Source organism: Fundulus heteroclitus, unplaced genomic scaffold (genome assembly GCF_011125445.2).
Source record: "Fundulus heteroclitus isolate FHET01 unplaced genomic scaffold, MU-UCD_Fhet_4.1 scaffold_44, whole genome shotgun sequence".
NCBI classification, from domain to species: Eukaryota; Metazoa; Chordata; class Actinopteri; order Cyprinodontiformes; family Fundulidae; genus Fundulus; species Fundulus heteroclitus.
The window spans coordinates 562,005-583,112 of NW_023396857.1; the positions used below are offsets into that span (position 1 = coordinate 562,005).

At 46.3% G+C, this 21,108-nt stretch overlaps 1 protein-coding gene across 3 annotated transcripts; it reads left to right on the forward strand.

Annotated features, from left to right (window-relative positions):
- The first annotated feature begins 92 nt into the window (after positions 1–92).
- cep295 (centrosomal protein 295) lies at positions 93–21,095 on the forward strand. Of its 3 annotated transcripts, XM_021312810.2 has the most exons (26): positions 93–481; positions 947–1,147; positions 2,076–2,200; positions 2,277–2,370; positions 2,458–2,568; positions 2,640–2,780; positions 5,020–5,203; positions 5,283–5,438; positions 5,508–5,720; positions 5,811–5,920; positions 9,222–9,401; positions 9,473–9,549; positions 9,613–10,276; positions 11,640–11,814; positions 12,506–12,691; positions 12,780–13,078; positions 13,492–13,591; positions 15,160–15,369; positions 15,456–15,550; positions 15,727–16,135; positions 16,206–16,340; positions 17,193–17,704; positions 18,723–18,963; positions 20,576–20,669; positions 20,765–20,864; positions 20,988–21,095. In XM_021312810.2, the coding sequence occupies exons 1-26, from the start codon at positions 383–385 to the stop codon at positions 21,027–21,029; spliced, it is 4,953 nt and encodes a 1,650-aa protein (XP_021168485.2). In that variant the 5' UTR covers positions 93–382; the 3' UTR covers positions 21,030–21,095. The 3 variants fall into 3 exon arrangements, with proteins under 3 accessions (XP_021168485.2, XP_035987354.1, XP_035987355.1); XM_036131461.1 differs by having other exon boundaries at positions 5,508–5,920; XM_036131462.1 differs by having other exon boundaries at positions 5,508–5,920; positions 9,613–10,222.
- The last annotated feature ends 13 nt before the right edge of the window (positions 21,096–21,108 follow it).

Below are 21,108 nucleotides of genomic sequence, written 5' to 3' on the forward strand. Positions count from 1 at the left end.
TTTATATGAAGTTACAATTACTGTAATTGTAATTGCAATTAACAACTATTATAAATAGGAACCAAAACGTTTCCGCGGCACGGCGGTGAATTTAAACCACCGGATATGACGTACCGAACACAAACGGTCGCTTTTGTCTTACGAGTTGTTCTCGTCGAAGATATTTTGTAATAATGGAGCATTTTACCGTTACTTTGTGTGTTTTTTATAACTTTATTATTTTTTTATTTCCCACTTTAAGGGTCTGACTGAGTCGGGATGGTTTTTGCGGCCTTAAACGAGAGAGGGAGCGAGTTTGATCTGCGACAAAAAGGCTAATTATTAGCCTCCAGGTTCGCTTCTGGAGGGGGAACAAAAATGTCCGTTAGCGTTTCTGAGAAAAATGAAGAGAAAAGTGTCGAGATTGAGGTTGAGTCCCAACGAGGAGGCTCGTTTAATCCGAGAGGAGCTTGAAAGGAGGAGAAAACTGCGAATACAGCAGGTGATGGTCGGTTCTGGAAGGTTCTGTCGCTTCATATATATATATATATATATATATATATATATATATATATATATATATATATATATATATATATATATATATATATATATATATATATATATATAGTAGCCGTTTAAACAGGGAAATCTTGAGGCTTTTACAGGAGTGAACTTTATAAACTCAGTCTGTGAAGTTCTCCAGGAGGAACATGTGAAGCTGTGGGTTTTTTAAGAGGTGCTAAATATGTTTACAATAGATTTATTGAGGCTGAACCTGTCAGCCATGGATTAGAGCAGCCATTTGAATGTATTTATGGATTTATAAGTGAATGATTTGCCCTAAAGATGGAGGTAATATACTTTGTGAGGGTATAAAACTGAAACTGGATCACCACCTTCTGCCTGGTTGGTCCACTGAGCTGCTTCAGTCTCATTTAGCTCTCTTCCTGTTTTCCGGCCGCAGGTGCGGGAGCAGCAGAGGGAAATCGCGCTGCAGATCCGGCGGGATGTGGAGCAGAGACGGCAGCAGGAGCTCCAGCAGCTGGAGGAGCAGCTGAGGGAGGACTGGGAGCGGCAGCAGAGGGACCGGCTCCTCACGCTGCAGAGGCTCTACCAGGAGAGCCTGCAGCTCCTGGGCCAGAGCCACAGGAGCGCCAGAGACAACGTGAGCGACGCAGGGTGGAAAACACCCGGGTCTCTAAACCAGGGGGGTCCAACATGCGGCCCGGGGGCCACAATGGCCCTCTGGATGCCTCTGGGCGGACATCAATCACAGCGCAACAATGGCCTAAATTTGGTTCTGCCAGCTCAGATGGTTGAGGCGATACGCTGATTTTCACTGATACTAGGCCTTTCAAAAAAAAATGCACAAAACCTTCTTAAAATGGAAGATATAAGGTGCAGCAACATTATTTTTTATCTTGGCCATATTTTTGCTTTTAAGTTAATAGTAAATAAGGCCACACATGTTTTACCAAAAGGCAGGCTTGGGTGCACTGATTTATTTAACTCTGGTAAAATAAAGCAAGAGTGAGACCAAATTAATAAACAATAGAAAAAGACGATCAACCCAAACAGTTTAGAACCTGCAATAGTATTTTTATGTCTCAAATGTAAAATGATTTACAGACTCCTTTTCTACAGAAAGCAGACTAGATTGCTTGTTTCATTAAAGTATTTTGTTCCAAAAAAAGGTAAAAAACAAAGCAACTGGACTTGTTATCCGTAGTTGAAGACGTTTCGCTTCCTCTCCAGGAAGCTTTCTCAATTCAAAAAGCTTCCTGGAGAGGAAGCGAAACGTCTTCAACTACGGAAAACAAGTCCAGTTGCTTTGTTTTTTACCTTTTTTTTGGAATGACCATGACCTGGATGACTGAGAATCTTCACCAGCATAAAGTATTTTGTGTGCTTAGTTTATTGTTGAGCAGTTAAAAATAAGAGCTTTTTACCATTTTGATTTTTAAAAAGCTTTTAATTTTGTGGCCCCTGAGTTCTTTCTACGTGACATTATTGGCCTTCATGGCAGAAAGTTTGGACACCTCTGCTCTAACTGGCGTGGCCGACGTGAAGTCTGAGTTTTCTCGTTGCTTCAGGAACCGGATGTGGCGGCTGCGGCTCAGAGGGAGGAGGAGAACCACGCCAAAGCAGAGGAGCGTCACCGTGAAGCTCTGAAGGAGCTCAAAGCCCAGAGGATCAGAGAGGAGGAGAGGCGAAAACAGTAAAGATGCTTTAAAACGTTCACACGTCTGAATTTGTCCCGGAGCGACACAAACGTAACCTCCGTTCGTTTCTAGATCCATTAACGCCAGGAAGAGTGCGCTGCAGACGGAGAAGGAGCGGTCGGCCAAAGTGGCCGGCCTCCCGCCGCCTCGCCCCGACCCCATCCAGGTGTTTTACCTGGAAAAGCAGATTTCAGCAGTTCTGATGGTTTTGCTTCTTTGAGGCAAACGTCTGACTGATTATTCTCTCCTGCAGGTCATCGACTCTGAGAAGACGCACGCCTTAAAGAGGTCGTCTCTGAACGCCTTTGCTGCCACGCGCTACCACCTGCCTGACAGCGCCGTGGAGAAGGAGCAGCAGGAGCAGGTGGTCCCCCCCCCCACAGGTGTGAAGGGTTGTCCAGCATCAGTTTGTCTAATCTGCGCTCACATCTGCAGCCCGACGCCAGAGAGGAGGCGGACCTGGAGGCCAGGAGACTGGAGGAGCTGCAGGGGGAAGAGAGGAGGAGGAGGGAGGAGCAGCTGGAGAAGGCTCGTCTCAGGGGGAGGCAGGCTCTCCGCAGGGAGCAGCTCATCCAGGTACGCCTCACCTGGAGCTCAGAGCCGCTGCCCTCATGTTGGCAGGGGGTCAGAATTCAACCAGAGACCCACTGAGCCGCTCAGCAGCTGGAGAAATGTTGGCTAATATTCCAGTTCTGTTCTATAATATGTTGAGGAGGGAGAAGTTCTGTTTGACCGTAGATCAGAACATTTCATTGGCCTGATTTAGGCAGTCTGGTCTGTTTCTTTGCCTTTAAGGAATCTGGTGCTGGACGTGCTTCACATTCCCAGATCTGCTGAATGTCGCAGAGACTTTAGTGAAAAGATTATAAAGTTAACCGTCTTAGACCTTCTGCTGATTGGCTGGTTTTCTTCACTAAGCTCCAGTTTATTGACAGCAGTTATTCCAGCGCTGACTAAGGCTAAACGATTTTGGAAAATAATCTAATTGCGATTTTTTTTTTTTTTTTTAAATCTTAATATTGCGATTTAATGCGTCAACCCCCCACCCCAGTTTAATTTATCATGTCTTTTTAAACATATACAAACAACAAATCATTTTGTTTCCTCGCTGTGCAGATTAGTTGCTAAAAGACCCACAGCATCTAAACTCGGAGCAGAAATTATTGCGTTCTGCCTACAATATATTTCAACCAAAATTACGATTATGACTTTTCTCTGCATTTAACACAAGCAACAAAAATGGCCTCTAAATAGATTATCTCACTGCTGCAACTGTCTTCCCTTCCACGTGGAGGCAAACCCACTTTAAACATTTTACCAACACCTAATGGACGTTTCTAATTCACTAATTGTTAAATAGCCAAAAATTGCAGACTCTGCGATTTGGAAATTGCGTTTTTTTTAAATCGCGATTATATTGAAAATGCGATTATTGTTCAGCCCTAGCGCTGACATAATGTGACCGTCTGCCTGCTGATATATTTCTATACGTATTATTCAGATCATTTGTCACTGCTGGGAATGTCTCAGGACAAAACGTTTTATTTATGTGAAACTTTACCCAAAAGTCCTGATTTTAAAGAGACGGCAGCAAAACGAGTTTCTCTGAGCTGGACCTCAGAAGAGGAGTAAAACGGGGGAAAATGAAGGTAAATTAACGAGGAATTCAGACCAAAGCGTTGCAGCTCCACTTTATATCGACCACGGGTGAACGATTTAATGTGAAAATGAAGACGTGAAGGTAAATTGTCCCCATAAAGATCCATAAGAACGTGTAGCAGCCCTGTAACCAACAGGAGGCCAGAACTGGAGCTGTAAGGATCCTGTTCTGTTGTTCCTGTTAACGGAGTAGAGGCGAAGGGATCACAGCAAACAAGGAGAGTTGCTATAAAAAAAGATGGACGAATGTTACAAAATCAACAAGTCATAGCTGAAAAAAGCTGAATTAAGAGGAGATGTCAAAGAATAAGATTCCTGGCAGAAAGTCACCTTCTCCTGTTTTATTACTGCTGAAGTCGAGGAAGTTCATCCAGGCTCATGTCTCCAAGACCAAGTCCCATAAACGCTTTAATTATTTTTTATTTCTTTATGAATGCGCAGATAGATTTCTTCAGCAAAGCAGCGGACAGAGATATATTTCCTAATAATAAATTCATTTAGCTGAATTTCATCTTAATCCAGTTTAATGGGTCCTTTTTTTTATTAGTTTATTTGTCAGGGACAATGCAGCTCACATTATTACATTCATAATTGTAATAGGCAGAGCCATAACAAAATGTGTAAATGTGTTGCATGAAAGGTTTCTAGCCTATAGGCTAATTTGCAACCCCAGTCCCCAGTCAGGCCTTTATAAAATACATTTTCCTAAAACGTAGCTCACATTGGACAATCATATATAAAATACTTTATAAAAGACAACCATTAACATTTTACACAATCCTAACAACATTACACAAAACAACACCTCACATCCAAAATAATCATAATGACTCAATGTTCACATATTTGATTTTCTTTCAGCCAATGTTTCACCTTTCTATTAAATGTTTTCAGGTCACTTTCTATTTTTATTTCCGTTGGTAAATCCTTCCCTATCACTTAACTCTCCGTGTATTTATTTTTGTCACAAAAGGACAGAGTACGGCTGGAGCTATATTGTTTGTGCATTTAAAAATCATCTTAAGAAAATTGATCATAGGATCAACCAATCACAGCTCTTTAAAAACAGCGCCTCCTTCCTGGGTCGCTCTCAGCAGCGTCTGATTGGCTCAGAGCCGCTCCGCCTCCCTGACTCCGCCCTGCTGCCTGTGTTCAGGACCGGCAGCGTCTGGTGGGCGAGCTGGAGCACATGCAGCAGACGGACCTGCTGAGGAGGCGGCAGCAGGCGTCCCACATGCCTCCGCAGATCTTCCAGCCCCTCTACAGGAGGCAGGAGACCCGCCAGGACTTCCAGAGGGAGATGGAGTTCGCCTTTGAGGACATGTACACCGGCGAGAGACGTAGGACCTCCTGATGTTTTGGTGTTGAGCCGTTTTCTCAGCGCTCAGCCTCTCAGCGTCTCCATCTGTCCTGTCTCAGGGGTCAAAGGTGACCTGGTGGTGCAGCTGGTACCTGAGCCTCTTCCAGCGTCGTCCACCAGCGACCAGGACCAGGAGCTGGACGTTACGCTGGAGGACAACACTGAAGCAGAGCGTGTCCAGACTGACTGTGAGGAAGGAGACGGGAGCAGTGAAGGTGAGGAGACCTTCAGACTGAATCCCCTGGAAGCAAAGCTCTGGTTAAACTCGCTTCTGGTCCCTGCAGGAGGAGAGATGAAGCCTCCTCCCAGACGGGCGCTGATTAAACTCCTGGATCGCATCCGCAGCCAAAGGAGCGACTGGATTAACGGCGCCAGCCGCGTTCCTGCAGCAGCGTCACCGACCGTCTTCACAGACCTGATCCCAGAGCGGGACACGACCATCGAGTCTGGATCTCTGAGCCACGAGGCCGACAAACGCACCCCCACCCCCCCGCCAGGTATCTGCCTCCATAAGAACAATAAATTCACATTAGAGCCTTCAGCACCGAGGTCAACGTTTCTTCTCTGTCTGTGTCCGACTGATCCAGCTGTGGATCCAGCTGTGGAACCAGCAGAACCGCCGCCTGCAGCAGAAACTTGCCCTCCTGGTGTTTTTCTCAGCAGAACCCAGCAAGCTGAGGAAGAGCGTAGGATGAAGGTGAGACTGTAGAGCGGAACGTTGATTTTAAACAGCAGAAAGATGTGGAGCGACGTTCCCACTGCAGACCCTGGGAGTCATCCAGGGTCTGCAGCCTGTGGCTCTTAATAACTATGGCTACAAATTATACTTTTATTATGGTATTTAAATGTAGTAATGATGATGATAAATGCAGGTTTTAGCTGTTTTTTTTTTCCTAGGGATAATTGCTTTTAATTTTCACAACAGAATGATGCTAAAAGTGTCAATAATATTTAATTTTAAATCAATATTTTGTTGGATGCTATGATTTTTTATTTTTTATTTTTTTAAATACATCATTATCCACAAATATCAACATCCTCTTTTTTTCAAACCTCAAAATAGACATAAGAGCGTTTCTTTAACTGTGACAACATGTTTCCTGCAGTAGATCTTTATCACAATTTATAACCAGGCAACATTTGCGGCTCTGAACGGGTTTAATTCAAGTGGACTATAGGAAAAATGACTCTTTAGACTCTAAAGGTTGCAGATGATCTAGAATGAGACGAAACGATATAATTCTCATACGTAGCTCAGCTTGATTAGCTTTGACTCCAACATCGATATTTATTTATTTTAAATTAATGCTCAAAGTCAATCACCAAAAACAGCCAAATATTATATTTATGCTCACTTTATTGAACGCTGATATATTAACAGGAACATAAAACATTTTCTTTAATACATTTAACTTTTCATAGAAATTAAAAATGTCCAAAACGTCTGATTTTAGGGACGAAGGAGCTTCTAAAATCCTTTCAGACGTCACACAAATTCGTCTCACTTCCTCGCTGTGAACAGTAACAGCTGTAATAACGCCCCCTAGGGGCTGGGAGGTATATCAACATTGAAAGTCAGAATATCAATATTTAATCATTTTTAAAAACATTGATATTAATCTTTTTATCGAATATTTTTTTTAATTTTTTAATTTTTTTTTTTTTTATGCACAGCCCTGCTAACAGAGGCCTGTGAGTCCTGGGAGCTGCCATTAAATCTGCAATAAGCTGTAAGTAGGCCGTGGGCCAGAATCTGTAGGACGCTTCCTTAAGAAGTTTCGTATGAACTGTCAGGGGGCAACTTTCTTCCACCAGGATAAGTTGCTACACATAGCAGTGATCTCAAAACACCAATGTTCCCACGTTTTCGCTTGCACATTAATAAGTTATAGCCGATAAAAAATCTAAACTGTGGCGCTCCGGTCCAAGAGGTCACGTGATTCGATTTTTGCTGCTCAGCCAATCAGATCGCTGTATTGTCAGCTGTGCGCGTTCATCAGTTCATCATGGCTGCGCTCGTAAGATGTTTGTATGCATTTGTTTCCAGATGAAGAAAGCCCAATAATAGCATTTTCTGGCGCCAGCTGGCAGAGATCTTGATGGCAAGAAAAAAATAAATAGCCCAGACCATCTGTCCATCCATCCATCCATCCATCCATTTTCTAACAGGCTTATCCCCGCTGGGTTTGCGAGGTGCTGGTGCCGAGCTCCAGCTGTCAATGGGTGAGACGCGTTGTATAAACTCGTTGTGCCAAACGAGTTATCCCCTTCGGAATTTGTAGAATTTTGTATTGTATTTTTGAAATCAATAAAAGTTTTAACCTCCAGCTTTGTGAAGTCTAAATATTTTAAACATCACATTCTAGTAAAATGAAATTTATTTTTTTTAAACTCCTAATACGTTGTTCTATTTTTAAAAGAGACATATCTCGTTTTCTTAATACGGTTAATATCTCGATAAGGTTCTTGGTTGAATTAAAATCTTATTAAATCTGATAATTTTGGCTGTGCCTTTATTCAGTGTTCATTTGATCACACGTGAAATCCGCTTTATATAATCTATTCATGCGGGTTTAGCTACCAAAAAAGAGAACCAGCAGACAGCTGTGATGGACTTAGGAAGGTGGATTTTGGTTTCAGCAGACAGACATTCGACAATCTAATAACATAAAGCTAATATTTTCGTGACACATCTGGAAATGACCGTTTTCTTTCTCATAACGTATTATACTGGATGGATGGATGAACGATAATGTAACGACACCATTGCTATATTTCGTTAAGAAAAGTAAAACATCCTCATTTCCACGCCTAATAGGTTGGAAATGAGGCGGAGTTGACTAGATTCATTCTTCCAGCTGAATGCGCTCTTGGTGCAGGGAATACAAATTCTGGCGGGGATAAGTCGTTTGGCACAACGACACCTGTGCTATCCTAGCGCAGCAGGTCTTGGTGATATCACAGTAAATTGGGCAAAAGTCTGGACTATTTCTGCCCTGCGATGGACTGGTGACCTGTCCAGTTTATACAACGCCTCTCGCCCATTGACAGCTGGAGATAGGGACCGGCACCTCGCGAACGCAGGGATAAGCGTGTTAGAAAATGGATGGATGGATGGATGGATGAATGGATGGATGGATGGATGAATGGATGGATGGTCTGGGCTATTTATTTTTTTCTTGCCATCAAGATCTCTGCCAGGTGGCGCCACAAAATGCTATTATTGGGCTTTCTTCGTCTGGAAACAGACACAACAGAAACAACCATCTTACGGGCGCAGCCATGATGACGTGGTAAACTCGCTCAGCTGACAATACAGCGATCGGATTGGCTGAGCAGCAAAAATCGAATCACGTGACTTATTGGACTGGAGCGCCACAGTTTAGATTTTTTATCGGCTATAACTTCTTAATGTGCAAGTGAAAACGTGGGAACATTGGTGTTTTGAGATCACTGCTATGTGTAGCAACTTATCCCGGTGCAAGAAAGTTGCCCCCTGACAGTTCATACGAAAAGTCACCGTACAGATTCTGGCCCACGGCCTAAAGGAATGTCTCATCCATGTGAGGAATTGATGGAAATCCTGCTTTTATACCAAAGGCTGCTCTTAAAATCTATGTTTCAATTTGTTTAAAATGGTCTATCTATAATTTTCTTTCTTTATATCATCCAGCCCTACTGGTAGAACAGAACCTGGTGCATTCAGGTGTCTTATTGTTCTAAAAGGACTGATTCAGTTGTTCCCGTCACTGAATCGTATCTTTTTTTTTTTTTTTCCTTTTTTTTTTTTTGGGTGGAGCCAAAATAAAAACCCAGTTCTTTTACACGGTGGAAAAAAAAATCTCTTATGGTTCAGCTTGAACGGTTCTGAAGAAAATAACCAAAGCTTGTCGCTGAACGTGTTGACGGCCCGTTTCCCTCAGAACCGGCCGGTCCAGGAACTCTGCGGTTCTGAGCGGTTCTGAACGTCTCCCATCCGGGTTTGGTTTGTCCGACAGGAAGCTGAGCTGGAGGTCCAGAAGCTGCAGCAGGAGGTTCTGCTCCAGGAGCTCCAGGAGCAGAAAGCCCAACTGGAGCGGCTGCTGCTGGAGGCCCGGCAGGAGAGGGAGCGCCTGAAGGCTGCCGTCACCCAGGAAGCACTGGTCCAGAACCAGAACCAGACGGGTCCGCCCTCTGAAGTAGGTCCGGTTACGCTCAGCGGGGTTTCTGGGTCGTAGAGATGTTGATGGTTCTGCCGCGTGTTCTGCAGGCGCCGTGTCCTGCAGGAGAAGACGGGTCCACCAGGAGGGTCCGGGAACATCAGCGCCGCCTGTTGGAGCAGAACCGGTGCGTATTCCTCCACACAGAACCTTTTTGACACCAGAACCAAACTGAAGGAGGATCTTTCAGGGTCCATCAGAGGTCGGTGGAGGTCGCTCGGCAGCGGCTGGAGGAATACCAGCGAGCTCTGCGGCTCCGCCACAACATGGCCGCCGCCGCAGCGCCGAGGCCCCCCGTCCACCCGGCAGGCCCGGTTCCTCCGTCTGGTACCGGGTCCGGTCCTCCTTCAGCTCCTCTTCAGGCTCCGCCGTCTTCAGACGCTCGTCTAGAACCCAGAACCTTTGTGAACGTCGCCTCCAGAGGCTCGTCTGCTTCTCCTCCCGCCTCCAGCGGCGCCGTTGGGTCCAGCGGCGCCGTTGGGTCCAGCGTACCGTCAGACGGGTCGGTTCTGAACCCCTTCAGCGCCCAGCGGCCCGGCGTCACCGCTCAGCTCACTGACAGCATATGGGAGAGAGTTACGCAACACTTACCGCAGAGACTGAGACCGCCGCCCAGACTCCACGCCTCTGAGCCGGGCCGAACAGAACCGGACCGCCGACCTCTGGACCCGGAACCGTGGGCGGAGTCCCTGATCTCCAGAGAGGAGGAGCTGGACTGGAGGAGGCGAGGGCTGCAGGAGGAGGAGAGGCTGAGGAGCCAGAGGGAGGCGCTGCAGGTTCTGATGGACCCCGATGAGGAGGTGGGCGGCGCCGCAGACCGGGTCGGTCTTAGGATCCGTTTTCCAGAGGCGCTGGTAACTACTTACATTTACTAAAGTAACCTTTAGAGCAAAATTTACTTTTAGTTGTTTTACTGAACGGTACTTTTACTTTTTACGTGAGTCACATTATAAGATAAGCTTTATTGATTGGAGAAATTCTCATCGGCTCAGTGATCATAGGAAAGAGGAATCAAGTAGTACAAGATGCATCAAATATATACACCGATGTCCTTGTTATACCATGGATCAAAAGGAGGTAGAAAAAGCAAAAAGAAATAAAAAAATTACAAAAAGAAATTTTTAAATAAAATAAAATATTATTATTATTATTATAGTAACTCAAGTATTGCTGCTCTTACTTCAGTAAAACTTCTGGCTACTCTTCCTGCTCTGAGTAACTTCATGAATAAAGAATAAACTTGTTTTAACCAAAAATTCACCAGAGAGACAAAAACCTGGAGTTTATGTTAAAGTGAGACTTCTTAGCATTATTGTTTTAAAGTTATTTTCTATCTGCTGATTATTGAGCCACATGGAGGTCAGATGAACATTCAGTAAACAGAACAATGCAAAGTACTTCTAATAATATCTAACATACTTTATACACATTAACTGTAAGTATTGCTTTCAATTTTAATGTTGAAACAAATGGTTTAGAAAAGTTTCTGCTTAAATTATGCTTTGTAATTATGTTATTCTTTGTATATTCTTTTTCATTTTTCTCTTTAAAAAACAGAATTTGCACATAACCTTTGTTTCTGTCTCTTATTACATAATTTTAAAAATGAATCATCAGCTGTTATTAGTTACTCAGTACTTGATTACCCTTTTTTTTTCTACAATATAGGGGGAAAAAAAGCATATTGATAAAAATAAAAAGCATATTGATGGCTATTGATAATTATCAACAAATTCAAAACATATATCTTAGGTGCAGTCTTGGCCATTTTATGCTATTTTTAGATAAAGACACAAACACTGAGTTCAAACTCAACCCTTTATTCAACCAACTTTTCATCAAAACTACAAGGATTTAAAAAATTAAAAAGAACGTGTGCTCTCTGAACTCTTTGAAGGGGGCGGAGCTTGGTTCCTGGATCTGCGTTGTGATTGGCTGGGAGGATGTAATGATGTAATATTAACCTACATTATAGGCTAGAATGCAAAAGGAAGGAAAACTGTTATTCTATTGAACTTTTATTGACCCTTTTTCTATCATTGATAAATATTATTGAATTATCGTCCAGCCCTACTTCTTACTGAATATGTTTTTATTCTTATTGATTCATTTCTTGGCCGACTACTTCTTACCTTTACAGGAGTAAAATATGTAGTAGTGCTACTCCTGAGTAAAACGTCTGGCTCTTCACCTCTGCTGCTTTCTGATTGGCCACAGAGCGGTTCTGATGCTCCCAGCGATGACGGTTCTGACCCAGACGGCGTCCGCCAGAAACGACTGAAGCTGCTGGCGTCGCTGCTGAGGGCCTTGGAGGAATCGAACGGAGGAACGTTGTCACACCTGGAGGAGGAGGAGGGGCCTGAGCCAACCCCGTCTGACCGCGGAGGGAAAGGTAGATATTATTATTATTATTATTATTATTATTATTATTATTATTATTATGACGACACACATCATCTCAAGGTTCTTTCCAAAGTCAGACTCCATCAGATCCTCCAGGTTGGTGAGAAAGTTTCCTCTCTAAGGAAACCCAGCAGGTTGCATCAAGTCTCTCCAAGCAGCATTCACTCCTCCTGAAAGAGCGTAGAGCCACAGTGGACAGTCGTCTGCATTGTTGATGGCTTTGCAGCAATCCCTCATACTGAGCATGCATGAAGCGACAGTGGAGAGGAAAACTTCCCTTTAACAGGGAGGAGAACCTCCAGCAGAACCAGAACCAGGCTCAGTGTGAACGCTCATCTGCCTCCACCCACTGGGGCTTAGAGAAGACAGAGCAGAGACACAGAAAGCTCAGAAGCTCACATTGACCCAGGAGTACTTTCTATGGTAGAGAAGACAGAGCAGAGACACAGAAAGCTCAGAAGCTCACATTGACCCAGGAGTACTTTCTATGTTAGATGGTAATAGAGGATGATCTGCCTCCCCTGATGATGTCACAGCTAACAGAACACCAGACCAGGTGTACCTTCTATGAAGAGAAAAAAGACAGAAAACAAAAAGTTAGCATCACTGGAGCATTTATCCAATGATGGCTTTAAATCATAAATATGTTCAGAACTGTGTTTTTAACTCTCCCTTTCAAGCCCGACTGGTTCCGAGCGCGGATCCTCCAGAACCTCTAGAACCTCCCGGACTCCTTCCCGCTCCACGGACCCAGAGGCCTCCTGTGACTCGGGTCCGGCTGGGCTTCAACGAGGCGATGCCAGAACAACACGAGCTCAGCGCCATCCAGGAGGTGGAGACTCCGGTCAACGCCAGTCGGGTCGCAGGTCCGCGCCGCTTCCAGAACCCCGGTACCGGTCCGGTTCTGGTCCCGTGTGAGGAGGTGCTTCAGCTGCCCCGTCTCTCATCTTTCAGGCCCGGAAGACGCTGCAGACGTCATCATACAGGACGGTTCTGACAGAACTCTGCAGTCACCGTGCGCCTCCAGCTCCGGACCCGACTCAGAGACCCGACTCTGGAGGGAGCGGCTGCTGTCCGGCGCCGGATCGTCCCCAGAAAGCAGCGGCGCCGCTACCAGGGACGGAGAACCGCTCCCAACGGGCCGATCCAGTCCAGCGCTTCTAGGTTCTGACACCAAGGCGACCTCCGCATCATCGCCTGGTTCTGATTCTGGGAGAGGAGCCGACTCCTCCCGGTCCAAATCCCCCTCAGAGGTAAACAAACCGGGCTTTGACGTGTTTGGGCTTTTCTCTGACCTTTGACCCCTCTGAGGTCCATCTGCTGTGGATCCGTGATGAAACCGAGCCAAATCTGAGCCCAGGTGGCGAGACCTGGACCGCTGATTACGCTGGAGAAGCGTCTCTGTTCTGTTGCTGCATGTTCTGCTGAATGTTCTGCTGAATGGTTCTGTGTGTGTGTGGTTCTGTTTGTTTGTGTGTGTGTGGTTCTGTGTGTGTGTGGTTCTGGTTCTGTGTTCTGAGCGATGATGTGAAACTTCAGAACCTAAAGCGCGTTCTCTAAGCTAACGTGCTTCATGAGGGTTCCTACACTTGAACTGAGCTCAGCCGGTCCGTTTAGTTCTTGGTTCTGAACCCCAGATATCGCTGACTCGTCATTTCTCTGCCAGCCTCTCCGCAGAACCGCCGGTTCCGACTGCCTCTCCTCCACCACCATCTCCAGCGGCAGCTACGTCTCCACCGACCCGGAGCAGCAGCACGGCTCCACCGGTGAGTGGCAGCAGAACCGGCGCTGACATCAGAACCGCTGTCAGGGAAGGATCTGGATCACAGACGGGCCCGGACCGGTACCGCTCGGGTCCGTCTCGCCTGTGATGCCAGCGATGCTCAGTGGAGCGTCGGACCTCCAGAACCGGCGGGGACTTCTGGACCGTTTCACGAAAACCGGGCCTTTGATTTACGCCCAACGACCCGAATGACCCAGAACCACAGGCTTTGGTTCTGTCTGTGGTTCTGGGTCCAAACTAGAGCTGAACGATGTAGGAAAAAACATATCGATAAAATATAAATCATATTGATCAATATCGATAATTATCAACAAATTCAAAACATATTTTAAGTGCAGCCCTGACTGTTTTATGCTGTTGCTTAGCAACCTATTTTTGGATAAAGACACAAACACTGAATTCAAACTCAACCCCTTATTCAACTTTTATTAAAACTACAAGTTTTTAAAAAAGAAGAATGTGTGCTCTCTGACCTCTCTGAAGGGGGCGGAGCTTAGTTCCTGGATCTGCGTTGTGATTGGCTACAACGCTAGAATGCAAAAGGAAGGAAAACTTTAATTCTATTGAACTTTTTACTGACTTTTTTTTCTTTCTATCAATAAATATCATTATTGAGTTGTCGTCCAAACTAGGGCTGAACGATTTTAGAAAATAATCTAATTGCGATTTATTTATTTTTTTATCTTGATATTGTGATTTTAATGCAATTATTTATTTCCAGTTTAATTTATCATGTCTTTTTAAACATATTAGGGCTGTACGATTTGGCCAAAAATCTAAATTGCGATATATTTCAACCATAATTGCGCTTTAATTTTGACTTTTCTCTGCATTGACGACAAGCAACAAAAGTGGCCTGTAGACAGAAATGTTTGTCAACAAGGACCATTTAAAATAAGTAACTTTAACAGTTTTTATTAATCTGAATATTATTATTCAAGAGAATAGCTTGTTGAGTTAGACATCAATCCTTGTGCAACCAACCAATAAGTCTATGTATTAATCAGTTTGATCGTATTTAATGCTGTGGTGAGATTCCTGAAAGTTTCTGTTAAAACAGTTTTATTATATAAACTCTAAAACAAATAATAAAATTAGATTATCTCTCTGCTGCACCTCTGTTCCCTTTAAACATTTTAACACCTAAAGGACGCGTCAGAACCATTAATTGTTACATTGCCAAAAACTGCTGACTAATTGCGATTAATTGTTCAGCATTAGTCCAAACTGGAACTAATCTAGAAGAAGCCAGAACTTCTGGTATTTGACCCAAAGTTCTGGCTAGAACCGGTCGAGTTAACGGCGCCGGGTTTCTTTCCAGAGGAAGTTTCAGGTCCGGTTCTAAATGGGTCCAAACCTGCTGATCTGGAGGTCGTTCTGCTGGCCGGTACCATCCGGTCAGAACCGGCTCAAAGGCTCGTTTAAGAATCTTTGTCTCTCTTCCTGATCGCTAACCCGACGTTAACGGGCCTCCGTGGCGATACCGGGTCAGAACTAAACGGTTCTGGTGTCTGGATGTTCGCTGCAGCCTCATCTCCTCTCTGTCTGCAGGGGAACCTCGGCCTTTCAACCGGACCGGGTCGGGTTTGGGCGGCGCCGCCTCGCCATGTGCTCCGACTCCCGGGCCAGAGGGAAACCGGACCTCTGGTTCTGCCGGTCCATCTGCAGACTCGCCGTTCAGTGACAGCAGCATCCAGCGCATCATCGACAAGTACACCAGAGAGCTCGACCTGTCCCTCGGCGCCGCTGGGGCGGCAGCAGGTCCGGTTCACCCCACCGGTCCGGTTCTGGACGGCAGCTTCTCATCACGGATGTTCTAAAACATTCTGTGGTTCTGTTGCTCTCAGACAGCGAAGGTCCGAGTCTGGAGGGGTCCGGTTCTGATTCTCTGCGGCCGTCGGTGGCATCGAGGACGGAGGATGAAAACCAGAACCACTTCCTGGTCAGTACCTAACCCAGAGTCTGGTTCTGGCTCGTATAAAGCTTCTGCAGAACCTGGACCGGATCCTTTCCAGTTCTGCTGTGTTGGTTCTGGAGTGAACCGGTCCAGTTGTTTCCCATCAAGTGCACTAAAACATCTCTGGACCCGAGTACTGATCCGTTTGTGCTGTTCTGCAGGAGACGCCGTCCCCGGGTCGGCCCGCCTGGGCCCGGTTCTGTCCTGGTGACCCGTCGCTGAGCGTGGAACCGGACCAGAACTCTTTCCGGCCTTTAAGGTTCCAGCTGGCCGACCAGTCGTCCTGTCTGGGTCCAGATGAGAGCCACTCGGTTCTGGAGCAGCTGCTGGGCCAGCCGTCGGCCCAGTCCTCAATGATCGGACCCGGTTCTGGCCCGCCGGCCCATCTGGGCTCAGATCTGGGCGGATGGGACTCGGCTCTGAGCCGGCTGATTGGCCGCCTGTCCCAGCCGTGCGGTTCTGATTGGCCCGGCCGTGTGACATCAGAACCGTCGTGGCTGGAGGAGACCCGGATGAGACCGCTGGTCGGGGAGCTGGACGGTTCTGTGGACCGACCCGGTGGAAGCCCAGGTAGGTCCAGTTTAGAGTTCTGATCAACTTCAAACCATCCAGAACCTCCAGCTTAACGCTGCATCTGCAGGTGGACCTGAGACCAGAGACCCAGTGGTACCGGCGCCGCTTCCCGGGGCCTCGGATCACGGTCCGGTCCGTGTTCAGAGCCCGGTGCTGCAGAACCAACCCGGCCCGGTGGAGCTGGACTCTCTCGGTGCTGAAGGTGAGGCTGAGAAGGTTCTAGTGCTGCTGCGTTCGGACCCACCGTGACGTCAACGACCCGGTTCTGCTCAAACCCGGGGAAAAGTTCTAAGAACCTCCAGTCCAGCGACCCGAAACCGGCGGTTTGTCCCGGTTCTGCCGGCGCTGTGTCACACGGCGCCGTCTCTGATTGGTCGGCGCCACGAGTCCAGCTGCTAAAGTTCTGATGCTCCAACTCCACGGTCCGCTTCAGACACGCTGAGAACGGGTCGCACCCGACGGTGGAACCGGGTCACAGAACCTGTAGACGCCGCTGGAGGCGGGTCCACCAAAGGCTCGGCCCGAATGCTGCATGAAGGTCCAAACAGAAGAGTTCTGGTACCACGTCCCCCGGTGAAGAACCTGGTGTTGAAACCAGAATGTTCTGTCAGAACCCGATCCAAACGCTTAGTTTTAGAACCGATCTTCTGTCCGGGCCACTGCAGGCAGAACCAGGTCCAGCTGAAGGTCCGGTCCAGCGAGTTCGTCCCTCACGACCCGCTGAAAATGGGGGCATGGTTCTGGTTCTGACCCAGATGGTTCCTGGGAGTCTTTGAGAGGTTTTACGGGTCACCCTCTAGGAGACTTTGGAGCAGAACCAGAACACAACGGAGGGACATTGTGTTCTGGTTCTGCTCTGGACCGGGAACGCCTTGGGTCTGTCAGGGTTTGCCTTCGGCGCCGTTACTCCCGGGAACCCGACCGTCCATGGACGGGTCCGACTGCTGTACTGGGTCGGAGGGTTCTGGTCAGAGGCGGCGTTGTGGTGAAAAGGTTCTGTTTTCAGAACCCGTTTGGAACCGACTAAAACCCGACCCGTCTTCTCTCCGCTCAGATTCGTTCCGCCCGCTGCTGGCAGAACACACCCAGAACCAGACGGCTGACCCCACCATGACCTTTCACCTTCCTGACCTCAGCATGTCGGACTCTGCTGACGGGAGTCCAGCCGGGCCAGAACCCGGGTCAGAACCCGGCCCGTCACCCGAGCAGCTCAGAACCGAGGAGCCAGACTGCTGCAGGGTTCTACAGCAGTCCTTCTCCCAGCTCGCCGTCTCCGAGGAATCCGTCCTCCCGCCGGACCCGGCACCGGACTCCTGTGACCCGCCGGGCTTCAGGTGCCGCGAAGCGCCTGAACCCAGAACCTCGGCGGGTTCTGATCCGGTCAGCGAGCGTCACGCAGAGACGAGTCCAGAACGAGAGAAGCGGCCGGACTCCTCAGGAAGCGCCCTGGAGCAAGGCATCCTGGAGCAGTCCCAGATCACCCTGCTGAGCCTGACCGACACCACGGTACCGGACCTGGACACGGCCAGCACCGACGACGAGGCGCTGCAGGAGGACGGACAGCAGGTTGGTACCGGCGCCGGACGCAGCCGCTGTAGGTACCAGATCGGCTCGGGCGCTTCCTGATGACATCATCATATGGCAACTCCACTCAAACAAACTACATTACGCCCGGGGTCTCCATTTGTTACAAATCAATTTTATTTTGTTGATTTACGGTTATTTTCCTGTAAATTAGTCGAGGCGTGAAAACTTTTAACATCATTTTGGAATACTTGTGTGGTAGTCTAACAATTTAATCTGTAATTTTGCAGGATCAAAGAAGTTACAACCTTAGAGAAATTTAATTCCTCCAATTTTTTTTTTTTAAGTTGTGAAGGGAAACTAAACCATAAACTTTCATTTTTAATAAAAGTCAGCAGCTAAATTTAATTTTATCACGGCATTCATCACTTTAAAATCAATAACGTTCATTCCTCCTTTTTGTATTGATGTTGTTCTTTCTGATCACATTTTTTTTATTATTCCAGATGAAATTGTGATGAATTTTTTTATTTTTTTTTTATTGTGGTATTTGGTACATTTAAGATATATGCTGGATAAATTAGTCTGGCTAGCCCTTCCATTTTTGTTAACAATATTCTTCCAAACATTGAGCCAATTGTCAAATATTTATTTATTTATTTATTTTATTTATTTTTTGGTAAAATGGCTTGAATATTCGTTCAAGCTTTTGAGAAAAAAGAAACCGCTAAATTAACTAAATAAAATTGATTCGTTACAAATGCAGACCGTGGGCTCTATGTAGTTTGTTTGAGTGGTGTTGCCATAATGTGACGTCATCAGGAGGCGCAGGGACCATGGAGAATTTCTTCGTAAAATTGTCCGTTTACAAACCGTAATCCTGCTCTGGAATAAAACCTACACCCCGCTATAATTACCTTAGTAAGTTGTCCAGACCGATTACAATGTTTTGCGTAATTGTGCAAACGTTAAACCAATCATGTATAGTGACGTCATCAGAAGGCGCAGGACCCCGAGGACCCGAATCCGGACCTTCTAACCTGCAAACTCTGTCCACTAGGGGGCGGAGCCCTGGTCTGCTGAGGACACGCCTCCTTCCTGTCCAGCGTCCGTCCTGCAGCTTCACTGGACGTCCTGCAGCGTCCAGCAGGACGACGTCCTCCAGCGGAGACGCCAGGCTCTCATTCAGAGGTCCAACCGCAGGCTGGAGGAGCTCAGAACCAGGAGTCGGGTCCGGTCCGCAGGGAGAGACCCGGTTAGAGCTGCCAGAGGACCGGAGCAGCGCCACCTGCCTGCAGCAGGTAGACCTGCACCTGTGCTCACCTGAGTCAGCAAAATGGTTCACTGCTGTCCTGGTCTGATTGGGGGGGGGGCAGTCCAGAAACGTGGAGATCTTCCTTCATCACTGCTTGTTTAAACATTTAAAGTTTGATTTGTCGTCAGAGCGAAGTTTAGTCCATTTAACGCTCCTCAGCCTCTAGACTGGAAACCATCAGAATAACGATTAATTTCATTAATTCTGTGAATAATGACGATAAACTCTGAAGTTTCCTGACTTTTTCTGCTCTTTACCGTTAAAATGTCTCCGTTACTCTGAGCTTTATTAGCTCAGCCATTTAAAACAGAAAATTTCAAGCGCTGCTGCTGGTCCAAACGGCCAGAAATACAACCTGGATGCAGACATCCAACACGGCGGTCCGGTCCGTGATTGCTGCCCGATAACTGATGTTCTGGTCAAGTTTTATCAGTTAAAACTTCAAAATACGATCAGATGTCTCTGTTTTCAGTAAAATAATCTGTTATTTTCTGACCCTTTATACCATTAACACTCGCCAGACGGCTAATCAGAGTAAATTTCAGAGTAGGGCTGGACGACATAGAAAAAACATATCGATAAAATATCAATCATATCAATTGATATAATTATCAACTAATTCGAAACATATATTTTAAATGCAGCCCTGGCCATTTTATACTGTTGCTTAGCAACCCATTTTACATAGACACACAAGCACTGAATTCAAACTCAACCCCTTATTCAACCGTCTTTTTACCAAAACTTCAAGGTTTTTAAGACAAAATAACGCATGCTCTTTGTACTCTTTGAAGGGGGCGGAGCTTAGTTCCTGGGTCTGTGTTGATTGGTTGGTAGGATGTAATGATGTAATATTAACCTACATGACTAGAATACATAAGGAAGGAAAACTGTTATTCTATTTAACTTTTTTTTTTAAATTTACCGTAATTTTTTCTATTATCGACATCCGTTTATTAATTAATAAATATAGTTGTTGAATTATCGTCCAGCTCTACTTCAGAGGGCTAGCTGCCACAAAGCGAGAAAATGTTTTGTACCAAGTCGTGTTTTTCAGTCATCGTGTGAATGGAGCTTCTTTATGTTCCTCTGCTGTCGGCTCGGCTCGTATGACAAAAAACTTACAAAAACACTCACATGTGACCCGAGAACTACAGCTGCTACGTCACGTCCGTTAGCTAGCAGCTAGCATTTAGCTCAGGCTAACTATGTAACGACATTATGTGGAGACATGTAGTCAGAATTAATATTTTGGCTGGTAAAATATTTTGGACTCTGGGTATAAAGTAATTTATTTAGTAACATTTTACCTTTTAATCATTTTTATGTAAAAAAAAAAACAAACAAAATAAATAAATTCTAAACGCTTTAGGTCTATATTGCTGCTGACCAGCAGTCTGGTCTCATGCTTCAACACACCTGGGTCCAATAACCGGGCTGTTAGCAGAACTCCAGCACTGGGTTTGCAGTACCTCTGAGCTCAGGGCTTTAAACTGGACCCGCAGTGTTTAAACCGGGTCGGTTAGTCGCTAAGAGGCAGCGACACACCTGACCGTTGTTCACATCTAATTAAAATCCTGCGACTCGTTTCTTCTCAGCGACCGGATCCGGTCCAGGAACCGCGGAGGTTAGGATCGTTGCTCCTGAGCAGAGGAACCAGAACCTGTCCGAGATGCATAAGCGGACTCGCAGGTACGGCCCGGCTGACCTTCAGCACTGATTTTGGGGATTGTGGGCGGAGCCTCTGGGGGTTGTGGGCGGAGCCTGAGAGCATCTTCTCTCTGCAGACTGTACGAGCAGCTGGAGGAGGTGAAGCAGCGCCGGGCCGTCCGCAGCAGGCAGGAGGACTGGGCCAAGAACCGGCTGAAGGCCAAGGAGTTCCACAGGGTAAGACCCGATGGGTTCAGACCCGATGGTTCAGAACCGATGGTTCAGAACCGATGGTTAGAACCGAGCCCCAGAGGTTCTGCAGCTGAGCTCGTCTCATTTCTCGTCTTTTTTTCCCCACAGAAAACGTTACAGAAGCTTCGGGCCAAACAGACTCGTCAGTGACGTTAAGATGACGTTCTGCACTAATTTATTTCATGATTTTTATTTAATAAAAGTTCTGATTATTTATAAGACTTGGTTC

What these genes read in the sequence shown, in the direction of transcription:
- cep295 (XM_036131461.1), top strand. Translation starts at nt 383, where the DNA reads ATGAAGAGAAAAGTGTCGAGATTGAGGTTGAGTCCCAACGAGGAGGCT. An exon ending in AGGAGACGGGAGCAGTGAAG is followed by an intron (nt 5,439 to 5,507) that starts GTGAGGAGACCT and finishes TGGTCCCTGCAG; the next exon opens with GAGGAGAGATGAAGCCTCCT. An exon ending in GCAGCAGCACGGCTCCACCG is followed by an intron (nt 13,592 to 15,159) that starts GTGAGTGGCAGC and finishes CTCTGTCTGCAG; the next exon opens with GGGAACCTCGGCCTTTCAAC.